The sequence below is a fragment of the Rhinolophus sinicus genome, linkage group LG04 (genome assembly GCF_036562045.2).
Source record: "Rhinolophus sinicus isolate RSC01 linkage group LG04, ASM3656204v1, whole genome shotgun sequence".
In the NCBI taxonomy this organism is placed as follows: Eukaryota; Metazoa; Chordata; class Mammalia; order Chiroptera; family Rhinolophidae; genus Rhinolophus; species Rhinolophus sinicus.
In genome coordinates this window covers 71,699,614-71,725,718 of record NC_133754.1, presented here as the reverse complement: position 1 = coordinate 71,725,718, position 26,105 = coordinate 71,699,614, and the positions used below count along the sequence as shown (strand labels likewise).

The 26,105-nt window shown below is 35.2% G+C and overlaps 1 protein-coding gene across 1 annotated transcript; it reads left to right on the top strand.

Moving 5' to 3' along the window:
• The first annotated feature begins 16,640 nt into the window (after positions 1–16,640).
• On the top strand, positions 16,641–25,782 carry FGF20 (fibroblast growth factor 20). Its single transcript, XM_019737953.2, has 3 exons — positions 16,641–17,454; positions 22,834–22,937; positions 24,659–25,782. The coding sequence occupies exons 1-3, from the start codon at positions 17,169–17,171 to the stop codon at positions 24,902–24,904; spliced, it is 636 nt and encodes a 211-aa protein (XP_019593512.1). The 5' UTR covers positions 16,641–17,168; the 3' UTR covers positions 24,905–25,782.
• Positions 25,783–26,105: the final 323 nt, after the last annotated feature.

Below are 26,105 nucleotides of genomic sequence, written 5' to 3'. Positions count from 1 at the left end.
TCTAGCGTGTGTCCCTCCTCCTTCTTTTCCCCGCTCGTCATTACAATTGGCCCCAAACTAGAAAGTATTCTCAGGCCATCAACAGTAGCCTGGATTTTTTTTTTTTTTAAGTGTGGTACATTCACATAGTTGAATGCTACATAGCAATGAAAATTACTGAAGTGCAACTATAGGCAATCATGTGGCTAAATTTCACAAGCGGAAAATTGAGTCAAAGAAGGCAGACACAAAAGAACCACCAGAACTATTCTATTTATAATGTCAAAACCATATATATTTATATTCAGAAATGTGGTGCTTCCTTTGGGTCGAGGGTAGTGACTAAAAGAGGGACAAAAGGGAGAAGGGGAGACTTGGAGTTTGTGTTCTGTTTCTTGATCTGGGTGCTAATTACCCAAGTGTATTCACATGGGAAATTCATAGAGCTGTTTACTTACAATATGTATATACTTTTAATGTATGTTATACTTCAATAAAAAGTTTACATAAAATAAAGATAGATTTTCTTCTTAATGGTCTTACACTAATGTGTTATTTACTAGAGGATTTGTTCGGTTATGAACTGTACAACTGAGAAGGCATGTATAGAGCTTGTAAAGAGTCAAGATAGGAGCAAAAAATTGGAGTTGGAAACTAATGAGAAAGGTAGATAATCTTGGTATAGCCTAAAGAGATTTAACCAAGGATTTTCTTAATAAAAGTCTTGGTACCTGAAAACCCTTAAGAAAATTCTCATTAGGTATTTTCCTTATTTACTAGGGAAAGGCCAAAGGAACTGGTGTTTTAAGCAACCACCTTAAAACACAAAGTGTTTTATCTTCTTTGATGTGTAGCATTTTCTCTTACAAAATGTCCATATGGATAGACGCAGTAGGTATCTGATAGTAAGGACTAGTACAACCAGTATATACCCTTGTCTCTGGCTCTAACCCCAGACTGTCAGGTGTTGGATGGGAAATTGCTTTAAGGGCAGATAACCAAACAGAAGGGCAGCTTTCAGAACAGATGGAAAGCTCAGCACTAAGAGGGAGCCATTAGAGAAATCAAGCATAGCATAAGGTAAGTCAGTGCATATACATGCAGAATCTTAGCAGGATGGCAAGCCAGTTTCCTTTCTTGACAATTCCAATTGATTGGTATTGATTACCCAGAACACTGCTGAGCCAATTTTCAGACCGGGTCCAGAATTTACAGGAAAAAACTGCCTTGGTAAATGAACATGTCTGCTAAAAGTGGCTATCAGACTGGGCTAGGCTGCATTACAGAAATTGGAAAATGTTTAAATGTTTCTGTAATATGCATGTGAACGTTTTGTATTTACCCTGTAAAGATAGAGCAGTCTGAAAATAATTTAGAGATAGCTTAGCCTGGAAATTTTTTTAACCTTTTAAAATTATTTTGGTGGGATGGGGAGTCCTTAGTGGAAACTGTCAACAGAAATCTTATACAGAAGCCAAAAAATACAAAGTAAGTAACAGCAGAATGTCTCTAGTTGAAAGCAGGAGGGGATCCGGACGACATCCACTTAAAGTCTCCCTTTAAATTCCCATAGCCAGGCTGAAGCAACTCTATAGAATCTTAGGGCTTAAAAACCACTAAAATGCACTAACCTTTCATTTTTTTCTGATGATGAAATTGAGAGGCTGTCACGTTAAAGAATTTTCTCTGGGTCACACAATCAGGACTTGGGCCTCGATATTCTGCCCTACATCTACATAGATTCTATGCTGGAATCAGAAACTGAGAGAATTTCAAACAGCTTATTTTTTAAGGCACATTAATTTGCAAGGAATAGAATAGAAATAGAATGAGCTCAAATAAAAGACGTATTTTAAGGATAAAATCATATCGAATCAGGGAAAAGTGGTACTATGAGGTCTTAGGCGGTGTGGTAACCAGATTAGCTCTAGAGACCTAAGTAGTAAGAGTTCAAGGACTTTTATTCTAGCATGCTGCTGTGAACACGACTTGTTCCATCAGTCTCTGTGAATCTTAGTTCAGACTCTAAAGAGAAAGCATTGGCTTGGTCTGGCCTACGGATGTTTTCTACCTTCCTTAGTTTTTATTCTTAGGCCAATCAGGTATGCCTGGGATGAAAGGGGTGAAGTCATATGGAGGAGCAGTTTCTGGGAAATGGGGAGAACAGCTTCTCTTAAAAGGCCTATGGACAGATACCATTGGTGTGCTGGTAAATGTTTAACAACCTGTTATCCTGAGGTAGAAGAGCAGGAGTCCTGATTTGCAGTGTTTGCAGATTTCCATGGTATGAATACCCCCACCATGGCTGATACCAAGCTACCAGCATGACATTATTGATTGCAGAGTTGTGAAAAAATTCACAGTACCACACTATTATACAGAATTGCTACTATAAACATACAAAGGACAGGTAGGTATAGGAAAATAATTGAGAAGTGATGCGGTTTTAGTACTTAACGATCTTCAATTTAAATATAATTTATCTAATTATAAGTTTATATAACTTAATTTTTAATAATGTCTCTATTTGACACCTGGCTCACTGAATTCCTGAAGATTTAACAATCAGCTTTATTGAGCCAGTGCAAGCTGGCTCCAGCACACTACTAGCAGGTACTTAAAGATTACCGTATCCATTAGAGAGTTTGGGAGCTCTTGAAGACAGGTGTTTGACATGAGAAGGAAACAGTATGAGTGGGACATAAGACTAAGGCAAAAAAAAAAAAAAAAAAAATCAGGATTAAGAATTTATCTTTAGCCCCAAATGGCAAAAACTCACTTTTTTTTTTTTTTTCAGTCAGGAACGTGGTTAACAACCTCCCCTCCCTTCCTGGGGTTGTTCATTGGTTTTAATGAACCTATATACAGATATTACTATGGAATTATTTTTACTCTCTGCAATTAATTATATTTGTTTTTCTAAAGACTTGGAGTTAAAAAATCATCTCAGGCCTTGATGGGAACGACTGACTACCCAGAGCCCAGTGGAAACTGTTAAAAAAACTGTGCGTTTACCAGCTGATACCTAGGAGAGCCCACTTCTCATTTGATATGGCCAGATCTGGTTTTATGTTAATGTTGATTTTTAGGTTTGATTAAAATATATTATTCGAATTTACAATACAATAACATAATACATCTAGCAACACTTAAATTTGTTTCACTTCAAATTTATATTTTGTCCACAGGAAGGTAGACATTCTTAGCCAAAGTAAATAATCAAGTGATTTAGGTCACCATGCAGTATCTTTTTCTGTTAAAATAAATCAATTTGCTTCAAATACCTGATCTAAAAGCAAAGTCTTAAAGACATGGGTGGTCATAAATTCCTTGGCAACTGAAGTATATCCAAACTCATGCATTTTGGAAATGATTGCAATTTTTTCAGGGTTGTCTCAAATCTTATGTTCAGGGACTTGTAAACCTCAGACCACCACATCAAGGGAAATAAAGAGAACCTTTCACTTGATGATAAGACTTTATAAAAACCACTAAATGAGCTACTCTAACATCGTCATGCAGGTGCATGGGTCTCCTTGAACAAAATATTCTAGGATAAGCAGATCTGCTCCTCCATCCTTTCAGTGTTATACAAGGAAACCATGTTTGATCAGGATTTTATTATGTTCCAGGGCATATGCTATGATTGAAATCTATGTAATGGAGGCCTGTGTTCTATGATATCTAGAATTAATAATTGAACTCTTGGCCATAGCTAAATATACTTACACAGACTTACTTATTAAATACCTATGTGCCTGTGAAGAGTGTGTACCTAAAGTAAATTTTAAATAAAGAGGAACATCAAACAATGATGAAACTAATATATAAAACTTAAGATCATTATTCAAACCAAGTGCTTTCTCAAACTGGAAATAAACTGAACAAAGAAGGACGAGCTAACTGTTGAATAGAGTAATTCATCATTTTAAGTCTTTTAAAAGTATAAACAAATGAGAAATGAACTTCACAACACAGTGTGAATGTGCCTTTGTTCTTATTTCCAGTCTGTAGATTAAAATTAAATTTTCTTCTAATCTTTCTCTGATAATTATGAAGGACTAATATGACATTCAACTGGAAGAAGCCACTAGGCAGTTAGAGATGTGAAACTAGAGCTTTGGAAGAGAAGTCTTACCCTGTTTCCATGAAAATAAAACCTAGCCGGACAATCAACTCTAATGTGCCTTTTGGAGCAAAAATTAACATGAGACCCAGTATTATATTATATTATATTATATTATATTATATTATACCCAGTCTTACAGTAAAATAAGACCAGGTCTTAATATTAAGTTTTGCTCCAAAAGACGCATTAGAGCTGATTGTTCGGCTAGGTTTTATTTTCAGGGAAACACAGTAAATGTGGTAACTGCCCGCTACACAGCTTTGTACTGAAATTTAGTGGGGCTTTAAACATGATGTTTGTAAAAAACACCACACTATGAAAGACAGTTTACATATACTATAAGTGGATTATGCTGGAGTCAAAAATTATAAATTATGCAGCATTTACATAATAATGGGAACTTGCAGGTAAACCTACAGAAATATATATTTAAGAGAACTTCAGAAGTTAGAAGTTCATGTACATATAAAAATATCTTTATTTACATATTTGTTTTGATAAAATATCAATATTTGAGTGTCACAAATAGAACCTTCCATATTTTCATTGAAGCTGATCTTAAGAGAAGGAGAATTTAATTTGAAGAGAGTGGTTTGTAGTATCAGTCCATGAAGCAAAGTTACTGAATTCCACTTTCCAATTAAATTGTTGCTTGAAATTTGAATGGAATATCATAAAATGTTAGGATGAATGGGACCATGGACATAATCTAGTCTGTGGCTTGTGTTTAGAGAAGAGGAAACTGAATGGGTCATGCCTTACCAGGAGATATTTCCTGATCCTGGCTTCTGTCTGCTTTCCCTCCTTTCACTGGCACTCCCTAACAGGACTCTGGTTAGATGTAACTTCTTCCAAAATGCTTCCCCCATTCCAAGGCTAATTCAGTCTACTCTGCTACCTGCTTTCAATGGACTACTTTGAACTTCCTCACCATAGGACCACCGTTACAGTGTTCTCCTTTCCTTGTTTGTATTCGCCAACTTGACTGGAAGCAACAGGAAGATCAAGATTGTGTTTTGCCATTTGACAAACACAGACAGTACCTGTTAAGTAGTAAGAACTTATGTGTTTTTTGAATGAAAGACAAAATATTCGTTTTTATAAAATGACCAAAAATCCATGTGAATTTAACATGGATAGAAATTCTTTCTTCAGAATAATAAAGGTATGAACTGAATTATTGTTCACATTTTTGAAACCCAAGCCAATAAACTACTAGATGAAAATGATTGCCCTGAAATATACATTTCAATAGTTGTAGCTCATTAGAAATATTTATAATTTATTATATTGATAACTTTGAGGAAATAATAGTGGATCTGAGTTTTAATCATAAAAGGCGGCTGTCTGAAATTTTCTCCTCTTATTTAAAAAATCCATAGAGGGGTTATTTGCTGTTGTGATCATGTCTTTTGTTGCAGGTTCTGGTACATGCAGTTTTATGTGTGATGCAATTCTCAAAGAGCTGCTCTTTTTATTTGTGTTGTATGACTACAAACTACTCCGAATCCAGTTTCTTGCCATTTCATTTACTCGACTCAGCTGCTTGTCCTTGAACTCATTTCACAATTTCATTGCCAGCTAGAAACTTATAGCCTTGTTCACAGGAATAGCTGCGAGTCAAATATTTTCAGCGTCAACACTTTCACAGTGTCCTGACAGCTGCACAATATCTGCTGAGCTACCTTTTATTCCTTATAAGATTATTGACATTTTCAGTTCTTCTTTGATTTTTATCTTTGCCGATGACCTACTCATTATCGTTGTGCTGTTACTCTGTTTTCATTTTTGGAAATGAGACTTGCAGGAGGAATTTACCAATGACTAGAAGCTGGAGAAGTGAAACTTGGCAGCATTCATTGCTGTCTATCAAGGGCCCTGTTGGCTTCACCAAGGGTCTGGCAGCATATGTGTCCACACCGTCCTCTAGTGGCTGTCACCCTCGAGAGGCCGGCAGCCACTCGGCCACGGTGGTAAAGACTGTCCTTTTTCTCAGTGCATGGCTTTTATGCTCAGGGGTTACTATTTTTTAAGATGAAGGATATTTTTCCTAGTGGGCACATGTTTTCTAACAGTCCAATTAAATTCATGTCTTTGAATATGCTTCTATGACTTAGAACCATTCTTATTTAGGGGAAATATAAAAATAAATTCAAGAATCAAAACAGGTACTTCAGGTTTCTGAAAAAATCTTTAAGTGTCTATCAATCAACCAACACATATTTATTAAGTATAAAAAATATGCCAGGCACTGTTGTCGGTGCTTGATATACATTACTGAACAAAATAGACTGAGATTCCTGCCCTCATGGGAGCATACATTCTAGTGTGAGGGCTATAGCAATGAACTTGTTTCTTCTTAGGATAACATTCAAACTAGGCTACTTGCCCACTCGTATTTCAATACGATTATGTACGATTATGAAGTGTATTCTTGACATTCATTCCTAACATCTACAATTAAATGTAGGTGATGTTTGTCTTCCCTTCTGTAACTTGTCTTCAGGGCAAGTTGCAGGTGACCTGCAACATGTCACTTATTTAACTGGTACTAGCCCCAAGCTGTACTTGCCATACAGATGCATTACTCAGCTCCCTTGTAGTAATGTTTCTCACTCCAGAGTGGCCATTATAGAGAGCTATTTATATCTTCATAAATTGTGTGCCACAATGTAAGAAGTATCCTTCTAGTCTCTCCACATCCATTCTCCCTGTTCTCCTCCCTACAGGGGTGAAGGCTCATTCTACACCAGTGGACTAAACTGAGACGGTTTTGCCTGGGTCTAAGTTTCAGTTCCCCATAAACCAGGCAGTTATCTCAGGCCTCCAATTAGGAAAGAAAAATGGGTAAATAAGGCTTTAGTTACTCTTATCCCATGACTTTGCTTAAAAGGTATGAAATTTCAAGGTAAATTACTTTTCCATTTTTTGACTTTTAAAGGGAATGTAATTCATCCATATTATTGATGTTATGACAGATTAAACATTTGTATCTCCACTCTTGTAATGGTGGGTTTTTTTCTAACTATATCAATGGAGAGACAATCAATAAATTCGATTGTTTAAATCTAGTATTGACGTCCTAAATTTTATAGATTTGGAAAAGTGTCATTTTAAAAAAATCAGACTGTTCATGGCACTTCTCTGCCCTCAGAAAATGCAATTACTTGAATATTGATGATTTGTTTTTACTTATTATAATAAAAATACTCTTTTATTGTTCATATAATATTATGTTCCTATAGAATGAAGCACATTTAATTTAATATCTTGTTTCTTTACTTTGAAAATGGAGAAATGAAAAACAAAGAGGCTTAGTATCATCTGTGTAAACATTCATAGTAAGGAGGCAAAACAGCAATGAAAAAACACCAACCATAACAATTTTTCTTAATCTACTGTTCAATTGCTGATTCTGGGAGCAACCACATAAAGTAATGAGTATGAGCAATGATGTTGATTTGAACTACATTTTTTTTAAAGATATACTTCAGTTGCTCTAGAGATTCAAATTTTATTACTATTTGGATATTTGCAGCATTATTTGGTGGGAACATCATTGAAAATGGATGTGAAATATTTTAATTTAAATTATGGTTTTTCCATTAGCTATGTAGCATTTTTCTGAAAGTCATCTTCCTCATATGCAAAATGAAGGTGTTTGGTTGAGGTGACCTGGCAAATTCCTTCCATGAGATACAAAATATAAAATATATAAAATACCTACACACTATAATTCTATGATATATTCAAATTGTGACAGAAGATTATATAAAATACAAATTAAAGATGTGTATTAGCCAGATGCTGTGAAATAGGCTGCTTCCCAAAGAACTTGTTCATTTTGGAATTATATTTCTTTGAGGCCTATCTCAAAATACTATTTGTTAAGCATTTCATTGCAGGAAGCATAAGAATAATTTCTTCTATGCTCCAAATAAGGACCACCATTAGTTTTGATGACACTGTAAATCCCACAAACCATCTTCATCTTCTTGCAACTTGGAGCAGAACACAGAATTTTAAGTGGTCTAACACTCAGGAAAAGTTACTAATGATTATTATCACTAAAATAATAGCTTAGACTCTGTAGCAGTAATTGATTTTCATATACATTTACCAATATGATTCCTACAACACTTCAGCAAGTTGGATGCAGCATACTTTATTATCTTGAATTTACACAGGAAAAAGTGAGCTCCAGGGAGGTAATATCTTTTCCCAAGGTCTCATAAGTATTGTGTGGCAATACCTTGCTTGTATCTAGTAAGATGAATAAGGAAAGAAGAAAAATACAAGGCAAAGATCAAACAATGTGTTGTTTATTACTCTTCTTGCTCTTTGTGGTGGGTAAAGTGAGGAGAGGGGCTGAATTAGAGTAGTTGACATTCCTGAAATAAGTAGGCAGTAACAATGAAGTTCAATTTGTGCCAAATTTATGTTCTGCTTGAATTTGGTCCCCCCAAATTATATGACTTCATGGTCAATTATTATTCATTTTTCCATGTGTTCACTACTGTCCACAGAATAGCCAACTGGTCCTGGTCAAGGTTTGAGATTTTGTGCAGACTGGAACTCTCCTATGCAAATACATAGTTCAAGTTCAGGAATTCTGATTTATCTTAATTACCTTACATGATAGCTGTTGAATTTTGATTTTTCTCTCCTGTAACTAAAGTGGTTCAAATATCTAAGTTGTGACCTTTAAAATTTTACATTAAAAACTTTTGTTTTGATATAATTTCAGACTTACAGAAAAGTTACAAGAATAGTACAAAGAGCTCTTTAACTGTTAACATTTCACTCCATCTGCTTTATCATCTATCCTTTCTTTTTCTACATGTAGTTGTATATAATTTTTTTCTGAACCATTTGAGAATAATTTTGCAGATATCGTGCCTCTTTATCAACAAAGTTTTATTTTATATTTCCTAAAATTTTTCCTTATATATTTATGGTAAAATTACCAAAGTTAGGAAATTTAACATAGATACAATACTATCATTCACAGTCCATATTGAAATTTTTCCACTTGTTTCAACAATGTTCTTTATAACTTTATTTTGTTTTTCTGGTTTAGGCTTGACACCAGGATCGTATATTAACATCACATTTAGCATTCATGTTTCTTTAGTTTCCTTCAATCTGGAATAGTTCCTTAATCTTTTTTTGTCTTTCTTGATTTTGACATTTTGGAGGAGTTTAAGTTGTTTTGAAGAATGCCCCTCAAGTGGGGTTTTGCTGATGTTTTCTTATGATTAGATTCAGATTACGCATTTTTGACAGGAACATGAAATAAATGACATTGCGTCCCTTCTAGGGTATCAAGAGGCACATGGTTTGTCCCATTATTGTTGTTTACTTTTATTATTTGGTTAAGATAGTATCCACTAGATTACTCCACTGTAAACTTACTATTTTCTCTTGGTGATTAAGAAACAGTTCATGAGGGGATATTTGAGACTTTGTAAATAGCCTCTTCTTCATCAAACTTTTACCCATTAGTTTTAGCATGCATTGAGAATTTTTTGGATTAGCAATGATCTTATGATGGATGCAAAATGGTCATTTTCTAATTCCATCATTCTTTTAGTATTTAACAGTCAGTATTCTACCATAAGGAAAAGTTTCCCTCCTCCCTCATTTATTTGGTTGATCAGTCATTTATTTGTTTGAACACTTGCACTCATAGAGTATTATTTTATTCTATAAACACCTTATTCTTATCATTATTTATTTTGATGCTCAAGTTGTCCAGGATATAGTCTATGTCATTTTGACATGTCCTTATTACCTTCTGAGTACTTCTTTGCAATATGGCACAAAAAGATGCCTCAGACCAGGAGGGGTACTTCCTCAATTTTATCAACAATGTTTATTATAAAAACCCTACAGCTAACATTATACTTAGTGGTGATAAACTTGAAACTTTCTCACTAAGCTCAGACACAAGGCAACATGTATCCTTTCATCATGTCTTTTCAACATTGTGCTGGAAATACTAGATAATATAATAAGACAAGAAAGGAAACAAAAGCTATGTAGATTGAGAAGGAAGAAATAAAATTGTCTTTGTTTGCACATGACATGATATGTAGAAAACACAAATCAACAACAACAACAGCAACAACAAACCCTCTGCAACTAATAAGAGAACAGCAAGTTGCAGGGTAGAAGGTTAATATACAAAAATTGATTTCCTATATACCAGGAATGAACAAGTGGAATTTGAAATTTGAAACACAATACTATATACATTAGCAACCCCAAAATGAAATATTTACATGTAAATCTAACAAAATATGTACAACATCTATATGAGGAAAACTACAAAACTAATGAAAGAAATGAAAGAAGAACTAAATAAGTTTCTATTTATTTAGTTCTTTCATTTCTTTCATCAGTTTTGAAGAAATAAAGAACTTATAGACACAGACAATAGTTTAGTGGTTACCAGAGGGTAAGGGGGGAGGGCGGTGTTAGAAGAGGGTAAAAGGGATCAAAGTTATGGTGCTGGAAGGAGGACTGACTACAGGTGGTGAAAGCACAACGTGATATATAGATGAAGTATTACAGAATTGCACAATTGAAACCTATGTAACTTTACTAACAATTGTCACCCCAATAAAATTTAATGAAAAAGAAAGAAATAAGGAAAGAAAAAAAGAAAGAAAGAAAGAAAGAAAGAAAGAAAGGAAAGAAAGAAAGAAAGAAAGAAAGAAAGAAAGAAAGAAAGAAAGAAAGAAAGAAAGAAAGAAGGAGCTAAATAAATGGAGAGACTAACTGTGTTAATGGTTAGGAAGATTCAATAATGTTAAGACGTCAATTCTTCCCAATTTCATCTATAGATTCAATACAATCCCAATAAAATCTGAAGTTATTTTGTGGGTTTTGACAGACTGAGACTAAAGTTTATATGGAGAGGCAAAAGACCCAGACTAGCTAACACAACACTGAGGGAGAGGAACAAAATTAGAGGACAGAGAATATTTGACATTAATATTAAGACTTACCATAAAGCTACATCAAAGCAAGACACTGTGGTATTGGTGAAAGTATAGAAAATTAGATCAATGGAATAGAATAGAGATCCTAGAAATCGTCCACATAAATATAGTCAACTGATCTTTGACAAAGGATCAAAGGCAATACAATGGAGCAAAGATAGGATGTCTCTTAAATAAATGATGATGGTAAAACATGACATCCACGTGAAAATAAATGAATCTAGACAAAGATCTTACATCCTTCACAAAAATTAACACAAAATGGATCATATACCTAAACATGAGATGCAAAACCACAAAACTCCTAGAAGATAAGATGGGAGAAACCTTAGATGACTTTAGGTATAGTAATGACTTTTTAGATACCAAAGGCACTATTCATAAAATCTATAATTTGATAAGCTGGAATTCCTTAAAATGAAAACCTTATGCTCTGACAAAGACAATATTGGGAGAATGAGAAGACAAAGCACAGAATGGGAAAAAATATTTGCAAAATATGCATCTGATAAAGGACTGTTATCCAAAATATACAAATAATTCATTAAAATTCAACAAGAAGAAAGCCAACAACCCAATTTGAAAATTGGGCCAAAGACTTTCATAGACACCTCACCAAAAGAAGATATAGAAATAGCAAATAAGCATTTTGAAAGATGCACCACATCATTTGTCATTAGGAAATCACAAATTAAAACAACAATGAGATACTACTACCCATCTAGTAGCATGGCCAAAATTCAAAACACTGAGAACACCAGATGCTGGTGAGGATGTGGAGCTATGAAAACTCTCGTACGTTGCTGGTGGGAATGCAAAATGGTACAGCTGCTTTGTAAGACAATTTGGCAGTTTCTTACACAACTAAACATACTCTTATCATAAAATCCATCAATCACATTCCTTAGAATTTACTCACAGGAGTTGAAAACTATGTCCACACAAAAACCTGCATATGGATGTTTATAGCAGCTTTATTCACAATTACTAAAACTTGGAAGTAACCAATATGTTCTTCAGTAGGTGAATAAATAAACTGCGGTACATCTGGAATATTATTCAGTGCTAAAAGTAATCAGATGTAAAGTCATGAAAAAACATGGAGAAAACTTAAATATGTATTACTAAGTGAAAGAAAGCTAATTGAAAAGGCAATGTAATGTATGATTACAACTATGTGACATTCTAGAAAAGATAAAATTATGGAGACAATAAAAAGATCAATGGTGCCACAATTTGGGTTGGGGGGAAGGATAAATAGGAAGAACACAGGTCTTTTAGGGCAGTGAAAATACTCTGTATGATATTATGATGATGGTTACATGCAATTATATATTTATAAAAACCCCTAGAATGTGCCACACTAAGAGTGAACTGTAATGTAAACTATGAACTTTGGGCGATGATGTATCAATGTAGATTCATTAATTGTGACAAATGTAGCCCTCTGGTGGGGGCTGTTGATAATGGGGGAGGTTGTACAAGTTGGTATCCTCTTATGTGCTGTGAACCTAAAATTGCTGTGAAAAAAATAGTCTTAAAAAGAAAAAGATGTCCCAGTCCTGGAACCAGATATTTTTCAGGAATCATGGGTTATTTTACTGGTAGACTGAATTGAGAAACTAAAGATCTAGGCCCTAGGTGTGCTCAGTTGCCCCTGGTGTGTGTTAGCTTCTAGGCTCTTTTATTGTACATAGCTAAGATACACACACATACACACGTCCCATACGGTAATTCTGATAACTGCAATTTCAATTCAGTAGTAAAGGATTCATTCTAATCTTCTCTGTTTTCATGTTTGTAACTCCATTCTCTAACAATGAAACACCTCGCTGTCATTATTGACTACATATTTACTCATTTGCTGTCTTACAATGCACCAGTCTAACTCCCACCACTGAGAAAAACAATCTTTGTAACTGAAATTCAACATCGGTTTATGTAGGTTTTTGGTCTTTAGCCCTTGATTAGGTAGGCAAAGAACTGTATTCGAAAGGTATTTATGTATTTATTTATTTATTTAGTAATTTATTATTCCCTTCTGTGTGGTTATGTTATTCATTTGAATTCAGTTAGGTTCATTTGTTCCTGGTTTTATTCCATTCCCTTCTCATGCTTGTTTATTTTACTTACAAAAGTCTAAAACATTAACATTTCTCCAAAAGTCAAAACTCTATAAAAAATTGTTCTGAAAGAAGCATCACTCCCATTTCTCTTCCACTCCACTTTCATCTATCCTAGGTTGTCAATTAGTCAAGTAACAAATTTCATTAGTTTTTGGTTTATCCATCCTGTTTATTTTTGAAAACAAAATACCATACACGTGTAGAAGTTTCTTATTTTTTTTTCTTTCTTACGGAAAAGGGAACACACTATACATAAAGAATGCTAAAGCTTTGCTCTTTTCACCTAATAATATATTCCATATTAGTTCATAGAGACCTTTGTCATTCTTTTTTTTCCCCAGCTGTATAATGCTCCACTGTGTGACTATACCATAATTTAGTCAATCAGTTTCCTAAGTGTGGAAATGTATATTGTTGCCAATGTTTTGTAATTACAAGTAAAAATAATGTGGGCAAATGTACTTTTATTTTATTGGTGGTGTCAGTCATGACTCTTAAATCAGCTCTTTTTCTTTTTTCTCAAGTTAAATGCATGTAGAAGTATCAAAAGGCATTAACTCTTTTTCATGTGTATAAACAAAGATTCATGACAATATGCCTGCTGAAAAGTTATATAGAAATTATACGGTCTTGAAAACTGTAACTACATTTTGTGGAAGTAGAAATTGTACCACATATTTGTATAACAGCAAGGCAAGTGTGGTCTCTAGGAAGCACAGGTAAAGTTGATTAGATTGCAGTGTATACTTAAAAGTTGAATAATGCACTCTTGTAAAACACTCTTCAAAATTATTTAACTTCCCATGATATCATCACAGCATGTGCAAAAAATCTTTAGTGTTATCTTTTCCTGTCACATGACTAGTGCAAACAAAAGAAATCCTTATCTTTTTGTTTCTATTCTGGCCCTTTATAATATGGCACTAAGCACCATTCAAAACTTACACATTAAAGGTTTGGTTTGGGGAAAAAAAGATTTATTTTGTATTTCAAATGAATTATATTTGCTAAATTATAAAACAAAAAAAAATTCCAACTGAAGGTGTCTAACATCTTCCATGCATGGAAAACTTTATAGTTTTAAAACCATTTTCCTAAATATTTTCACATTTAAGTCTCATAGTAACCCTACCCACAGTGAACTAGGCAGGAGTTATATTGAACTTATTTTACAAAAGAGGCAACAGAGGCATTTAGAGAGTTTAAGAAAATTGCACTGGGATGTCGGGCCCTAAACTGGAATGCAGGACAATTTTTTTTTCCTTATAAAGTGGGATGTGCCTATCTCATAGTGTTATTGTGGTTATCAAATAAGGCAATGCATTTGAAAAGGTAAAGTTGTACAAAAAGAAGGTAATTCTATTATTAAAGTATTTAGGCTTTGGTAACTATGTATAAAGTTTCCCCATATTTTGGTACATATACATATACAATACAAGAGACTTAAACAGTTTCAGAGTTATAAATCACACAGCAGGACTTAAAATGTTCATGTGGGGAAATATTTTGTAGAATTAAAATATTTGATTTAGTACCAAACTAGTACCTCATGGAGCAGGTGACAATGCTGTAAATCCATTGTGCAATTATTAACAGCATTATATGTTGTACAGAACTTAGACCTTGAAACAAACCTCATTAAAAGGTATTTGATCTTTATTTTAAACCTTTAAATATCTCTTCTTTAAAAGTGATCAATGTATGTACTGGCTATTTTAGTTATCCCACTATGAGATTCACACAACTTTGATCTAACTTTCTTTGATTTAACACTGCAATTAAGAAGATTTTGTTCAAAGTAAAAGCTCATTGGTTGATGTTTTACACTGATGTGATAATGTTTACACAGATGTGCTTTGAAATCTTGATTATGGTGGATTTGGGGGTCCCACCACAAGACAGACTGCTGTTATTTGAAAGGTGAAATAATATGACATTTACCTGGTACAATCTTTAGACAAGACTTAGCAATATACGTTTCTAAAGTGATTTATCTGTTTATTGTTTTTAGCCAGTATTTTTGTTTTATTTCATATCTATCAACAGTAAATCACTCATTTTAAGAACTCTTTTATAATTTGGTTATACAAGGGTCAGTACTTAGGGCCATAGTGATGAAAAGGTGTAACTTTACCTGCTTTAAAGCACCTGCCAATTAATTACCAAAAAAAAAAAAAAACCTTCAGAGCAAATAAAATAAAGCAGTCACATCCATTTGCACTCCCAGGTTTAGGCTTTTATTGAACAGACCATGAAACAGGACTGAAAAACTAATCTTTAGTGATTCCCTAAAACTTATTGCTCAGGGGAAGCATAAATATGCCAAGTGGTTGATTCTCAACTATTCTACAACTGAAAAAAATTTTAACAGTAACACCTTGAATTTAACTAGTGGTACAAAGCCAAAGTTTTAAGGTTCAAATGGACATGTATCCAACTTCTTCACTTCAATGACTTCTATTTTACAAATATGCACAGGCACTCTTACATTTTTACCAGTAACTGTTCATGTCTCAAAAATACATCAATTTCCCAATTAGTTGTTTTAATAATTGAAATGTAAAGCAACCCCCCCCCCCAACCTTAAAGAAAATGCAGCCAAGAAAGGGAAATGCTCTTAGATTGGATAAGGGACCGAGAAGCCACTCATCATTTTTGACATTATTACAGACATTCATTTTGTATCTGTGGCAAATATAAGAACGACAATCATCTCTTTTCATCCTATTTGGATTTACTCTTAATCCCTAGACTCATGATTATATTATGTTATGTTGATTAAAAGTCCGTGACCTTAGCACACAATTTAAAACTTCTATATAGATATACGGCAATCTTGGTTATATCATGTGCTGAGTAAAGATAAACATTAAAGAGAACCTGGCGAAGGAGGTATGTGTGTTTCTAACCTAACCTTGATTATGTAAAGAAAATCCCCCATCTAAATGATAAAAGAAAAGAGTAATGCTTGTACATTTTATTAGTGTTTTAAAATTAGCGAGTTAAACTGTCAAAGCTTTGATTTTCCTTTCATGTGTGTCTGGGCAGGTCTAAGCCTCAGGTAACGCCCTTTTTCCTTTTCCCTCTTACCTTTCTTTGCACCTGTCCATTGCAGGCTCCCAGGAGCTCCCAAGGAGTCCAATTCGCCTCTTCTCTCCTTTTCCTCTCCTACCCATCCCCCACCCCCAGTCTTCCCTCCCTCCCCACTTCCCCTTCTTCTATATACCTGCCAAGCTGGGCTCCTTTTAGCAGCCATCTATCACTGCAAAGGAGCTCACATCAAAGGCGGTTGCACAGCAGCAGCCGAACAGCATCACGGTTGTTCCAAAGACAACCCCAAAGAGGGGCCTTGACTGCGCCTCCCCGAAGTAGCCGGCCAGCTTTGGCCAAGTGTGGGAATGATTTTTGCGACTGCACGGATAGAGAACCGTCAAGGGCCCCTTTTGGTCACTTCCGAAGAGCAAAAACGTGTTGAGAGGAGGCCGGTTTAAGATTTCAAACAGAACCTCCCCAGAGCGCATGAAAGGACTTGATTAGCATATGTCAAGAGGACCCGCATATATACTCGGTGTGTATGTACACAGGACTCTGATCTGATCAGTTTGCGGTGTTGGAGCCCCAGCCCCCAGGCCCAGCCCCAGTATTGGCAGCAACAGCTATAGATGTTTCAGCAAAGCCAGCAGCCAGCTCCCACCTACCCAAGGAGAGAAGACCGCTCCAAGACAGGGAAAGCCTCTCTGCTATCTCAGTACAAAGTCCATTCCGCGACCTCACAGGAGTAACCGGGTGTTAACTTTTTGCGCTTGTTTATTCTATAATTTTTCTCCATTCACCTCCCCATCCCCGCTACACTTTTTTTTTTTTTTTTTTTGGTGGTGGTGGGGTCTTTTGTTTTCTGGATCCTCCGCCTCTCCCTCTGGCCCTTCCATGGCTCCCTTAGCTGAAGTAGGAGGCTTCCTGGGAGGCCTGGAGGGCTTGGGCCAGCAGGTGGGCTCGCACTTCCTGCTGCCTCCTGCCGGGGAGCGACCACCTCTGCTGGGCGAGCGCAGGGGCGCGACGGAGCGGGGCGCCCGCGGCGGGCCCGGGGTTGCAGAGCTGGCGCACCTGCACGGCATCCTGCGCCGCCGGCAGCTCTACTGCCGCACTGGCTTCCACCTGCAGATCCTACCCGACGGCAGCGTGCAGGGCACCCGACAGGACCACAGCCTCTTCGGTACGTATCGGCACTCCTGCACTCTCCCTGTCTCCAACCCCTGGCTCCGCTTCTTCACCCCGTGCGCCACCCTCCCCGCCTGCGCAGGGAGACAGGGCTGTGCGGAGCCCGAGCCCCTGGGACGCTTCCAGTGCAACGTGCGGGCTGGACTGAAGGGCGGGCCAGCGCAGGGACCCGGAGGACTTTCCTCCTGTAACCTCGTCTAGGCCTGCCGCTTGGAACGCGGGGGCAGGAGAAGGGGTAGGGGCTCCCACGCACCTTGCTGTCCTGCCCTTCCTGCTGCCTGGGATCTTTCTCGCACTCCTTACCTCGCGGGCAGTTTTTTCTTTCTTTTTTTGTTTGGTATTTGTTTCTTTTTAAAACCCCTATATTATTTCCTCCTACTTCCTCTCCCTTTTTCCTCAGTACCGTCCACCGTGTTGTTATTAACAAAAATTAAACGGGAAGCATTTCCCCCTACAGTTACGCAGTTGATTATGTATTCAGGGCTCCTGCTCAGAGGCTAGCGCTTGTATAGGATAGGATGCGAGCATTTACGTGTTCTCCCAGAAAACTAAATGTTTACCCGAAGAGCTAACAGATTAGCTTTTCGTGGGCACCGTCGCTACTGTCAGGTCACCTGGTTGCAGTTCTAGGCACTCTTAAAGTTCTATTTGGGTGAGAAAAGAAAAGAAAAAAAGAAAAAAAAAAAAAAAGGAGCCTGGTCACTGAGCATGCCCAGTCCTTCACCCAAGCTCCTCTTTAGAAATTGCGAAACCCGAAAGCCTGGATCTTGGTATTGACCGCACGTAAGAGGAAATGGGGAAGCGAAATAAGATATGGGTGGGAACACATAAGGACAGGTTTCAGAATACCTCCAGCACTGCCTGGGAGCAGAAGGGGTTAAAGAAAAGAAACAAGCGAATGATTGTTAGGCAGATTAAGACACTAGATTGGGAAATCATAGGGTCTCTGCTGTTAATTACTCCCTAACTAGCTATGTGACTAGCAAGTGCTCTCACCAGTCTGAGCCGTAGTTTTCTTGTCGGTACAATGATGGAGTTAAATTAGGCGACCTCTTTAAGATGCTTTCCGATTCTGACATCCCAGGATCTTCCCCGCATTGCCAAAGTTTTCATCATATTAGAGTTAATTGCCTAGCACTCTCAAAGGATTTTGATCATCAAACTTGGGGCATCACTGGAGAGATGCATTGTACTTTTTAAAAAGATACCATTTACTTGTCAGCAGCAATGTGAAAGGGCCCCATACAGTGTCAGGTTTCCTTTTCCTTCTTCAGCACTGTGGGAGTCTTTGAAAATCTCATCTCTGAATGGCCCTCTCTTCCCTTGTCCTCATCCCCTTGTTCTACTCCCATTCCTTTTTTTTAAAAAAAAAAAACTTTGGAGAAGTGTAAATCTTGGGTTGAGGGGCATTTGTCACTCTAGATGTAGAAACGAGCATGTGGTGGTCATTTGGTAGCACTCAAAGGCTTAGAAAATTAACTTTTTAAAACCCATCTGTTTGAAGCTTCCACTGATCTCTTCCAAATTCCTGTTGACTATGAGTCAAGAGTGTCATGACCTAGTGGGCAACCTTGGGGTCACTTTTGGCAAGTGGTTTCTCAATTGAAGAGGCTGAGATTCTGATTCTAAAGAACTTTGCTGACACCAGGTGGCTCAGTTCTCTTGCCTTTAAGAATCACTGCACTTTATTCATGACAGAAAAAATTTCCAGCTAGCAGAAAGATTTAGAAATGGACACAAGTGAGATAAGACCTCAAAGTAGAGCAGGTAGACGTCAAGCTTAGGTACTAGTCAGACTTCCCCTTGCAATATATAATGTAGCATTGGAAATTCTGCTTTTAAGAAAAATAATTCAACGTAATCTCCCCAAGGACAAGAGTTGCTTCTTCCACGTTGTGTCTCTTCATAAGACAGACCCTATGAGAAGAGATTAGTAAATATTTGTAGACTTGATAACATTTGTTGAACTGGTATTTAAATCAATTTCTTAAGAAATGAATGTTGCATATTGGAATTACCATTTTACGAGAACATTTTTTTTTGCTAAAGTTTTGTATAATTGTTTAGCAACTACAAAAATAAGACTTAGACTAATTTTGTGATGGTTTGTCACTCTATGGTGGGAGGCTACATATCAGCACAAAATATTTACTGTCACACTAAGGGGAGATAATGCAGATTAGCCTGGTGTCCTAAAGGAGTGAACAGACTACACAATGCATTACAGTGCACCCTAGTGGTCTTTGATAGCTAAGACATCATCATTTACTACAAAGAAGTGTAGGTGAGAAGAAAAGTCACGTTTAGCGTGTATAACATTATATGCTTTTCTATTTTCCTTTTCTTAGTATTTCAATTATTAATTTTGAAATTATTTTGCTATTTTTCTTTTACACTCATTTCTGTGTGATCAAAATAAGAGTTTTGAAAAAGCTTAAGATTGGCTATTTTAGATGTTAAAGTAAATAACATGTTGATAGTTTGTACTAATCAGAATCCTGGATTTTAAAATTTCAAAACCACATCAATAGACAAAAAGGTTCCAGTGAGGTTAACATAATTTCCTATCTGAGTTAGCTTTATTTTTATAATAGAGTTTCTCTGCACAGTAGTACAGTAGGGAGACTTGATCTAATACATAAACATGGAATCATTACTTAAAAAAAAAAGTTTAGCCTGAGATCAAACATATTTCTTTAAAGGCTTTTCCTTTATTCTCTCCTATTCTCCATAGATTTGTCTGATGTGGTTGCATTGTGGGTTGACTCACCTGTTTATTATGATTTTTAAAAAGCCTGGCTTTGAAAATGATACCAGAAAGATAAAGTACCTCCACGTCTTTTTATGGGACACTGGGCATTAGAAAATCTATCTAAAATCTGTGATTACCTCTCAAGGAAAGTTTTTCATGTCTACTCTTTGTGAAGGAATTAGCTTAGTTGCCACCTCATATTATAAATAAGAAAGACTTGTCAAATCTCATTTAAGAATCAAATGATTACAAATTACTATGTGGTATACTATTTCCTTGAGGAGAAAAAGGATCAGAATTAAAAAGTGTGGCTAAAATCTTTAAGAGGAAAAGAAAAAATACATAAAATTTTTCCCATAAACCTAATGGCAAAATTATTTCTGCCTGGTTATGTATAAAGTTTTAGATGTTGTTTTAAAAAGTTGAAACTTGAATATAATTATTCTAAGAATATATGTAATTTTTTGTCTTTCTACAATTACATATTTTTTTTTACAAGGTAGCATTATCCTAAGATGAGAATTAAAGTATAGGTGGTTTTAGTTTTGCTAGAAAAATGGATACCTTGTAAGATCTGGTATATAATTGGTCTATGTGGAAATGAAACATATTTTATTGTATTTGAAAACTGATTCTATTATACATTCTAATCAGGTAATCAGTTCCTGTTCTTTGAAAGACAAGAGCATCTTAATGTTAATCAGATACTTAAAAAGAATTAAGTTACATGTGAACCACAGTACACTTTTCGATTAGAATTTAACATTCAATACAACGTGAAGTAATTATACATTTGTTAGTATATCTTGGATAAAATTCCATTACTGTATCTACTTCTACCAATCATGCTTTGGCATGATTTTTTTTTTTTTTTTTCTAACAGGAGTCACTCACTAATGAGCTTGGCAGTAAATTTAATTGACGTTTACTCCCTACCTCTATATTTGTTATTGTAATGGCTATTCTATGGAGTTCGTGTCTTCCTGCTACATCTTATCTTCTCTCTGCCTTAGGCTCTCAATTAGGGATACTGATTCTTTCAAGCCACTTATAGATTATGTAGCAGTGTATTGGTGCTGTAAGATCCCTGATAGTTCTAGTGTTCTACATGATTTTCTAACAGTTTGAAAGAGCTCATTTGAGTTGTTAAGCACCTACATTTACAGCTTAAGAATCTATATTTCTGCCAAAGAATGAATTAGGCTCTGGACAGAATAGAGCCCTCCATATGGCAAGTAGCCAGATTTTGTACTTTCCCTTGGCCTTGGGAAATCACGTGTCCAAACAGGAACTTGCACAATAAATCAAGAAATGACTTAAAAGCAAGAGTCAGGCTAAATGGTGCACATTTATACTGTTTGTAGAGCTTAAGAGGGGGTGAAGGGGTGAAGGTAGAAAGCTATTGAGGAAGGAAGTTACAAGTATAGAAAGTATGTCTATATACTTTTTCAGCATAGTCTAAAGGGAAGAACAAGACAAAGACATTAGTCCAAAGGTTAGTGTATACAGAGAAAACAAGTGATGTAGAGGTAAGCATGAAGGTTTTATTTATTTATTTATTTATTTATTTATTTATTTACTACAGTGTTTTAGTGTATTAAGTAGAGAGTTTTCAGTACTAGTTTACCTACTGATAAATGAAAATAATTTTAGAAAGTAATTGACAGAAAAATTGACTTGCATGCTAACTTCTTGGCATTTGGCTATCACATTTAATGAATTATAAAGTTCTTTTGTTTCTTTGAACTATAAGATTTATTTTTTTGAATCATGTGACAGAAAACAGAATATTATGTAATCTATAAAGTTTTGAAACTACTGTATTGTCGTCAAGAAGGTTCCTCAAGTAGATACATTGGATTAGGCCTCAGGAGATGAGTTCAAGTTTCAGTTCTATTAATTACAAGCATCATGTCCTTAGGTAAGTCAATAAACCTCAGTTTCTTTATATGTAAATTGAGGGTAATAATATCTTCCATACCTATATTAGGAGATTGTTTTGAGGACCAGATAGAAAATATAAATAGAAGCCTTTTATAAACTATAAAATACTAATGTACATATATAAGATATATTTGGCTGCTTCTAGAAGAAGATTGACTTGATTCAGAGTACGCAAAAAACAAAACAAAAAGCAAAACAAAACTATAATTACTAAAACATGGTTATGCTTAACTAACAGAACATTAGCAAACTAAGAACACTTTTGTACTAATTTATGATAACAATGGCTTCCACTTGTTCCATGCCTAAATGTGTTAGTCCTTACCTCTCTCCTGAAGGGAGGTATTTTACCCATTTTGCATACAAGGAAATTGAAGTTCAAAGAAGACAAAAGACTTTCAGAGTCCGAATAGCCAGTAAGTTACTGAACTAGAATTCAAACCCAGGTTCGCCTGGTTTAAGGTTTTACACCCTTTACATTATATCCTGATGAGTATTTTTATTTAATCTGTAAAGTGGGAGGATCATTATAATAAGACAGTTATACAGCACTTTTTAGTTTACCAAAGGACTTTCACGTACATCATTATATTTAGCAATATTGGTCTACTATTTGGAAGATTTTCATTAGTCACACGTTCATTATTAAATACAATATTATTTTGTTTGTAAATTTAGGTATCCTGGAATTCATCAGTGTGGCAGTTGGACTGGTCAGTATTAGAGGTGTGGACAGTGGTCTTTACCTTGGAATGAATGACAAAGGAGAACTCTATGGTTCAGTACGTATTTTTTTAAAATTATATAATTCGTAAAACAATGATTATTCATTTTGTAAGTAAAATATCTACTAATAATGCATGTCAGAAGAAATATATAAAATACACTCATGTGCAAATTAAAAACTTGTATCCTGGTAAGTTTCTATGTATCTGGTAAATAATATAATAACTCAGTTTTATTTTTAAACCCTAAACCCTTATTGCTTTCAGCTCGCTAGTTCTTCCTGTCTGTTATCTTGTGTCTTTCTATTTTTCTCCATAATTTGACCATTTCCACCACAGACAGAGAAAAAAGAAAGTACTTTCTCCTTGCCATGTTAGACTCTTTTCACCTTTACATTCTTTCAATGTAAATTTTCTCTACCCATGATTATCTTCTATAGCTAAGTATATATCACTTATTTGCTGATCTTTGTACATAGGAAACGAATGAATGAAATCTTAGGATACTGTAAGATACAACAGATAATGGTAATCACACTAGTTTTACCATGTCTGTAGTTGTGATAATTACAATAGCCATGAGCTCAGTCATAGTTGCATTGGACAGTCTTTACCTTGCCACTGAGTATAAAAGCACATTTGTGGGACTACCATAAATATCTTAAATATGGGGCTTGAAGTAAACTTTTCAGGTTAATAGTTCATCAAGATGAGAAGTATTTATTTATTTTTTTAGAACAACCCAAGGATTAGAGTAACAGGATAATATGAAACTCAATCTGGAATATAATATAGATTTTTCACTTTCACTGGTAGCATCTTTAATTTGTTCACAATTGCTTATATAATCTTAAGAAAATTGGTAGAGTGTAAATGTGTGCCACTCTTCCACCCATCCTCTCATATGAAATCCCTTCTTAAAGTCAAAGTCTCTGTAACTATTTACAAAGAGAATTTATTTTTTAAGATTTATCAGATGGCACTGTGTGGTATCTTCTTTTTCTTAAAATTTCAACTAAGAATACAATATACAGTTAGGATCTCAATATATACTGAGAAAAACTGGCATTAATACTTTAGTAAGTGGTATTCCACTTAATAGCTGTCCTTTGTAAGGGCAAACCATGCCCTCTCCCGGCTTTATATCAGCTCATAATAAAGAGAAATAATGCATGTGTAATAATCATAAGTCTAGAATTACAGTTGAAAGAGAAAAACATGCACATAATCTTCCTTCTTCATCTATGTGTTGGATTAAAAAAATCAGCTGTGGTCTAGCCCTTACGATAATATACAGTCGATCTTGGAAAGATAGGAAATCACTGGGCTTTTACTACATTTACTTAATAGTAACATCCAGATCAAAGTTAATCATAGGGAATGTATCATCAAATAACTAATAAATTCATAAAGTTTAAGATATATGATTTGGAGTGATGATCTTGAGTTAGGAATTTGGATGTTAGCAATATCTTGAAATATTTCAAGATGTAGTAGAGATTTGCAATGTAGAACTTTGGCATCTAACGATGGAAGATAAACTAGAGGCCTATTTGATGGTGATGGCAGTAGGAGGGAGATAAAATGGAGCATGACATAGTTCAGAATAGTTTTTAAGTATTTGAAAATAAAATTGAGAACTGACATTAAGAAAAGTTTTTATATCCTTGACAAGGATATAATTATAGACAAAGAAATAAAAACGTAAAGTTGAAATTTTTCTAAGAAAATTCTCTGCAACGTATTTTTTTTAATGGTAGTTATCTTCTCTCTTTTAGGAGAAACTGACATCTGAATGCATCTTTCGGGAGCAATTTGAAGAGAACTGGTATAATACCTATTCATCCAACATATATAAACATGGAGACACTGGCCGCAGGTATTTTGTGGCACTTAACAAAGATGGAACTCCAAGAGATGGTGCCAGGTCTAAAAGACATCAGAAATTTACACATTTCCTGCCTAGACCAGTGGATCCAGAAAGAGTTCCTGAATTGTACAAGGACATACTGATATACAGTTGAAGTGTGATAGTATCTTTACTGAAGAACCAAACTGCAACTATTCTTTCTTATTACAGTTCCCATCATAAATAATAACCCAGGAAGACATTCAGAATGTTATGGAGTCTATTTTCCACTGGGAGACTGAATTTGGAAAGAATACTGAGAACAAACAAACAAAAAATTTTGCCTTGACGTAGATCAAGATCTCTCTTTATACGTGGATTAAGTTCCCTTAGGTACACTGGCTTGGTCCTTACTAGTAGATTGAAGCTGAAAATCTGTTAAACTGTGGATGATGGGAACCCCACCTGGTTTGCTGCTGGTGCCTCTCTGGATTATGTTTACTTTACAAGTTACATTAAAAATAGATACTTCATGTTGAAGTAATGGATTGACACAGTTGGTCAAGATTATTGCTACATAAATTTTGAGGACCTTGAAGAATTTTGCAGGTTATGGCATTATATGTAAAAAACCTGGGTGAAATGTGGACTATGAAACATGCCACACCAAAACAGAACATTTTTTTAAAGGATGGACCTATTTATACATTTTCAATTTGCAAATATTTATTATATATATTTATTTATTAAAGAGTTTATTTTTTACTGGTATATGAAGATATGACAAAGAGAAAAAAACAACAACAAATTATTGTGCCATTATTACTTTGCTGTGGTGTCTTGGGCTGTAAAGAAGACATCATTATTGCAACACATTAAACATAGAATAAGATCTTGAATTTCTTTTTAAAAATAAAGTATAGCATAGACTATTTCTTTTGCAGTCAATTGCCTTCTAAACGTAACATTGGTTCCTTTGACCTAGAAAAATGCTTTATCAATTTGTATGGAATTCAACACACCTTCAAAAGGGAATTAAACATTTTTATTTTATGTTTTGGTTTCCTTCCTTTTCAGGTGACAGTTATTCTACTTATATAACGTAATTTTTAAAATAACAAAAATTTAAGTGCCCTAGAGAAAATGTGGTACTCAGAGAACTTCTAATTTTGAAAATTAACAAACATTCTAGGCAACTTATGCTTCCTTATTTTCTTGATTTAGTGTGCAAAGACCACTTCTTTCACCCACTATGGTCACAGGAAGAATTAGTCTTTGTGGCACCACCACTAATAATAATAAGACTCCATTTACCCATTTACTTATCTGAGTCTAGCATCTTTTCCATTATATCTCCTATTTAGTCATTTATTCAA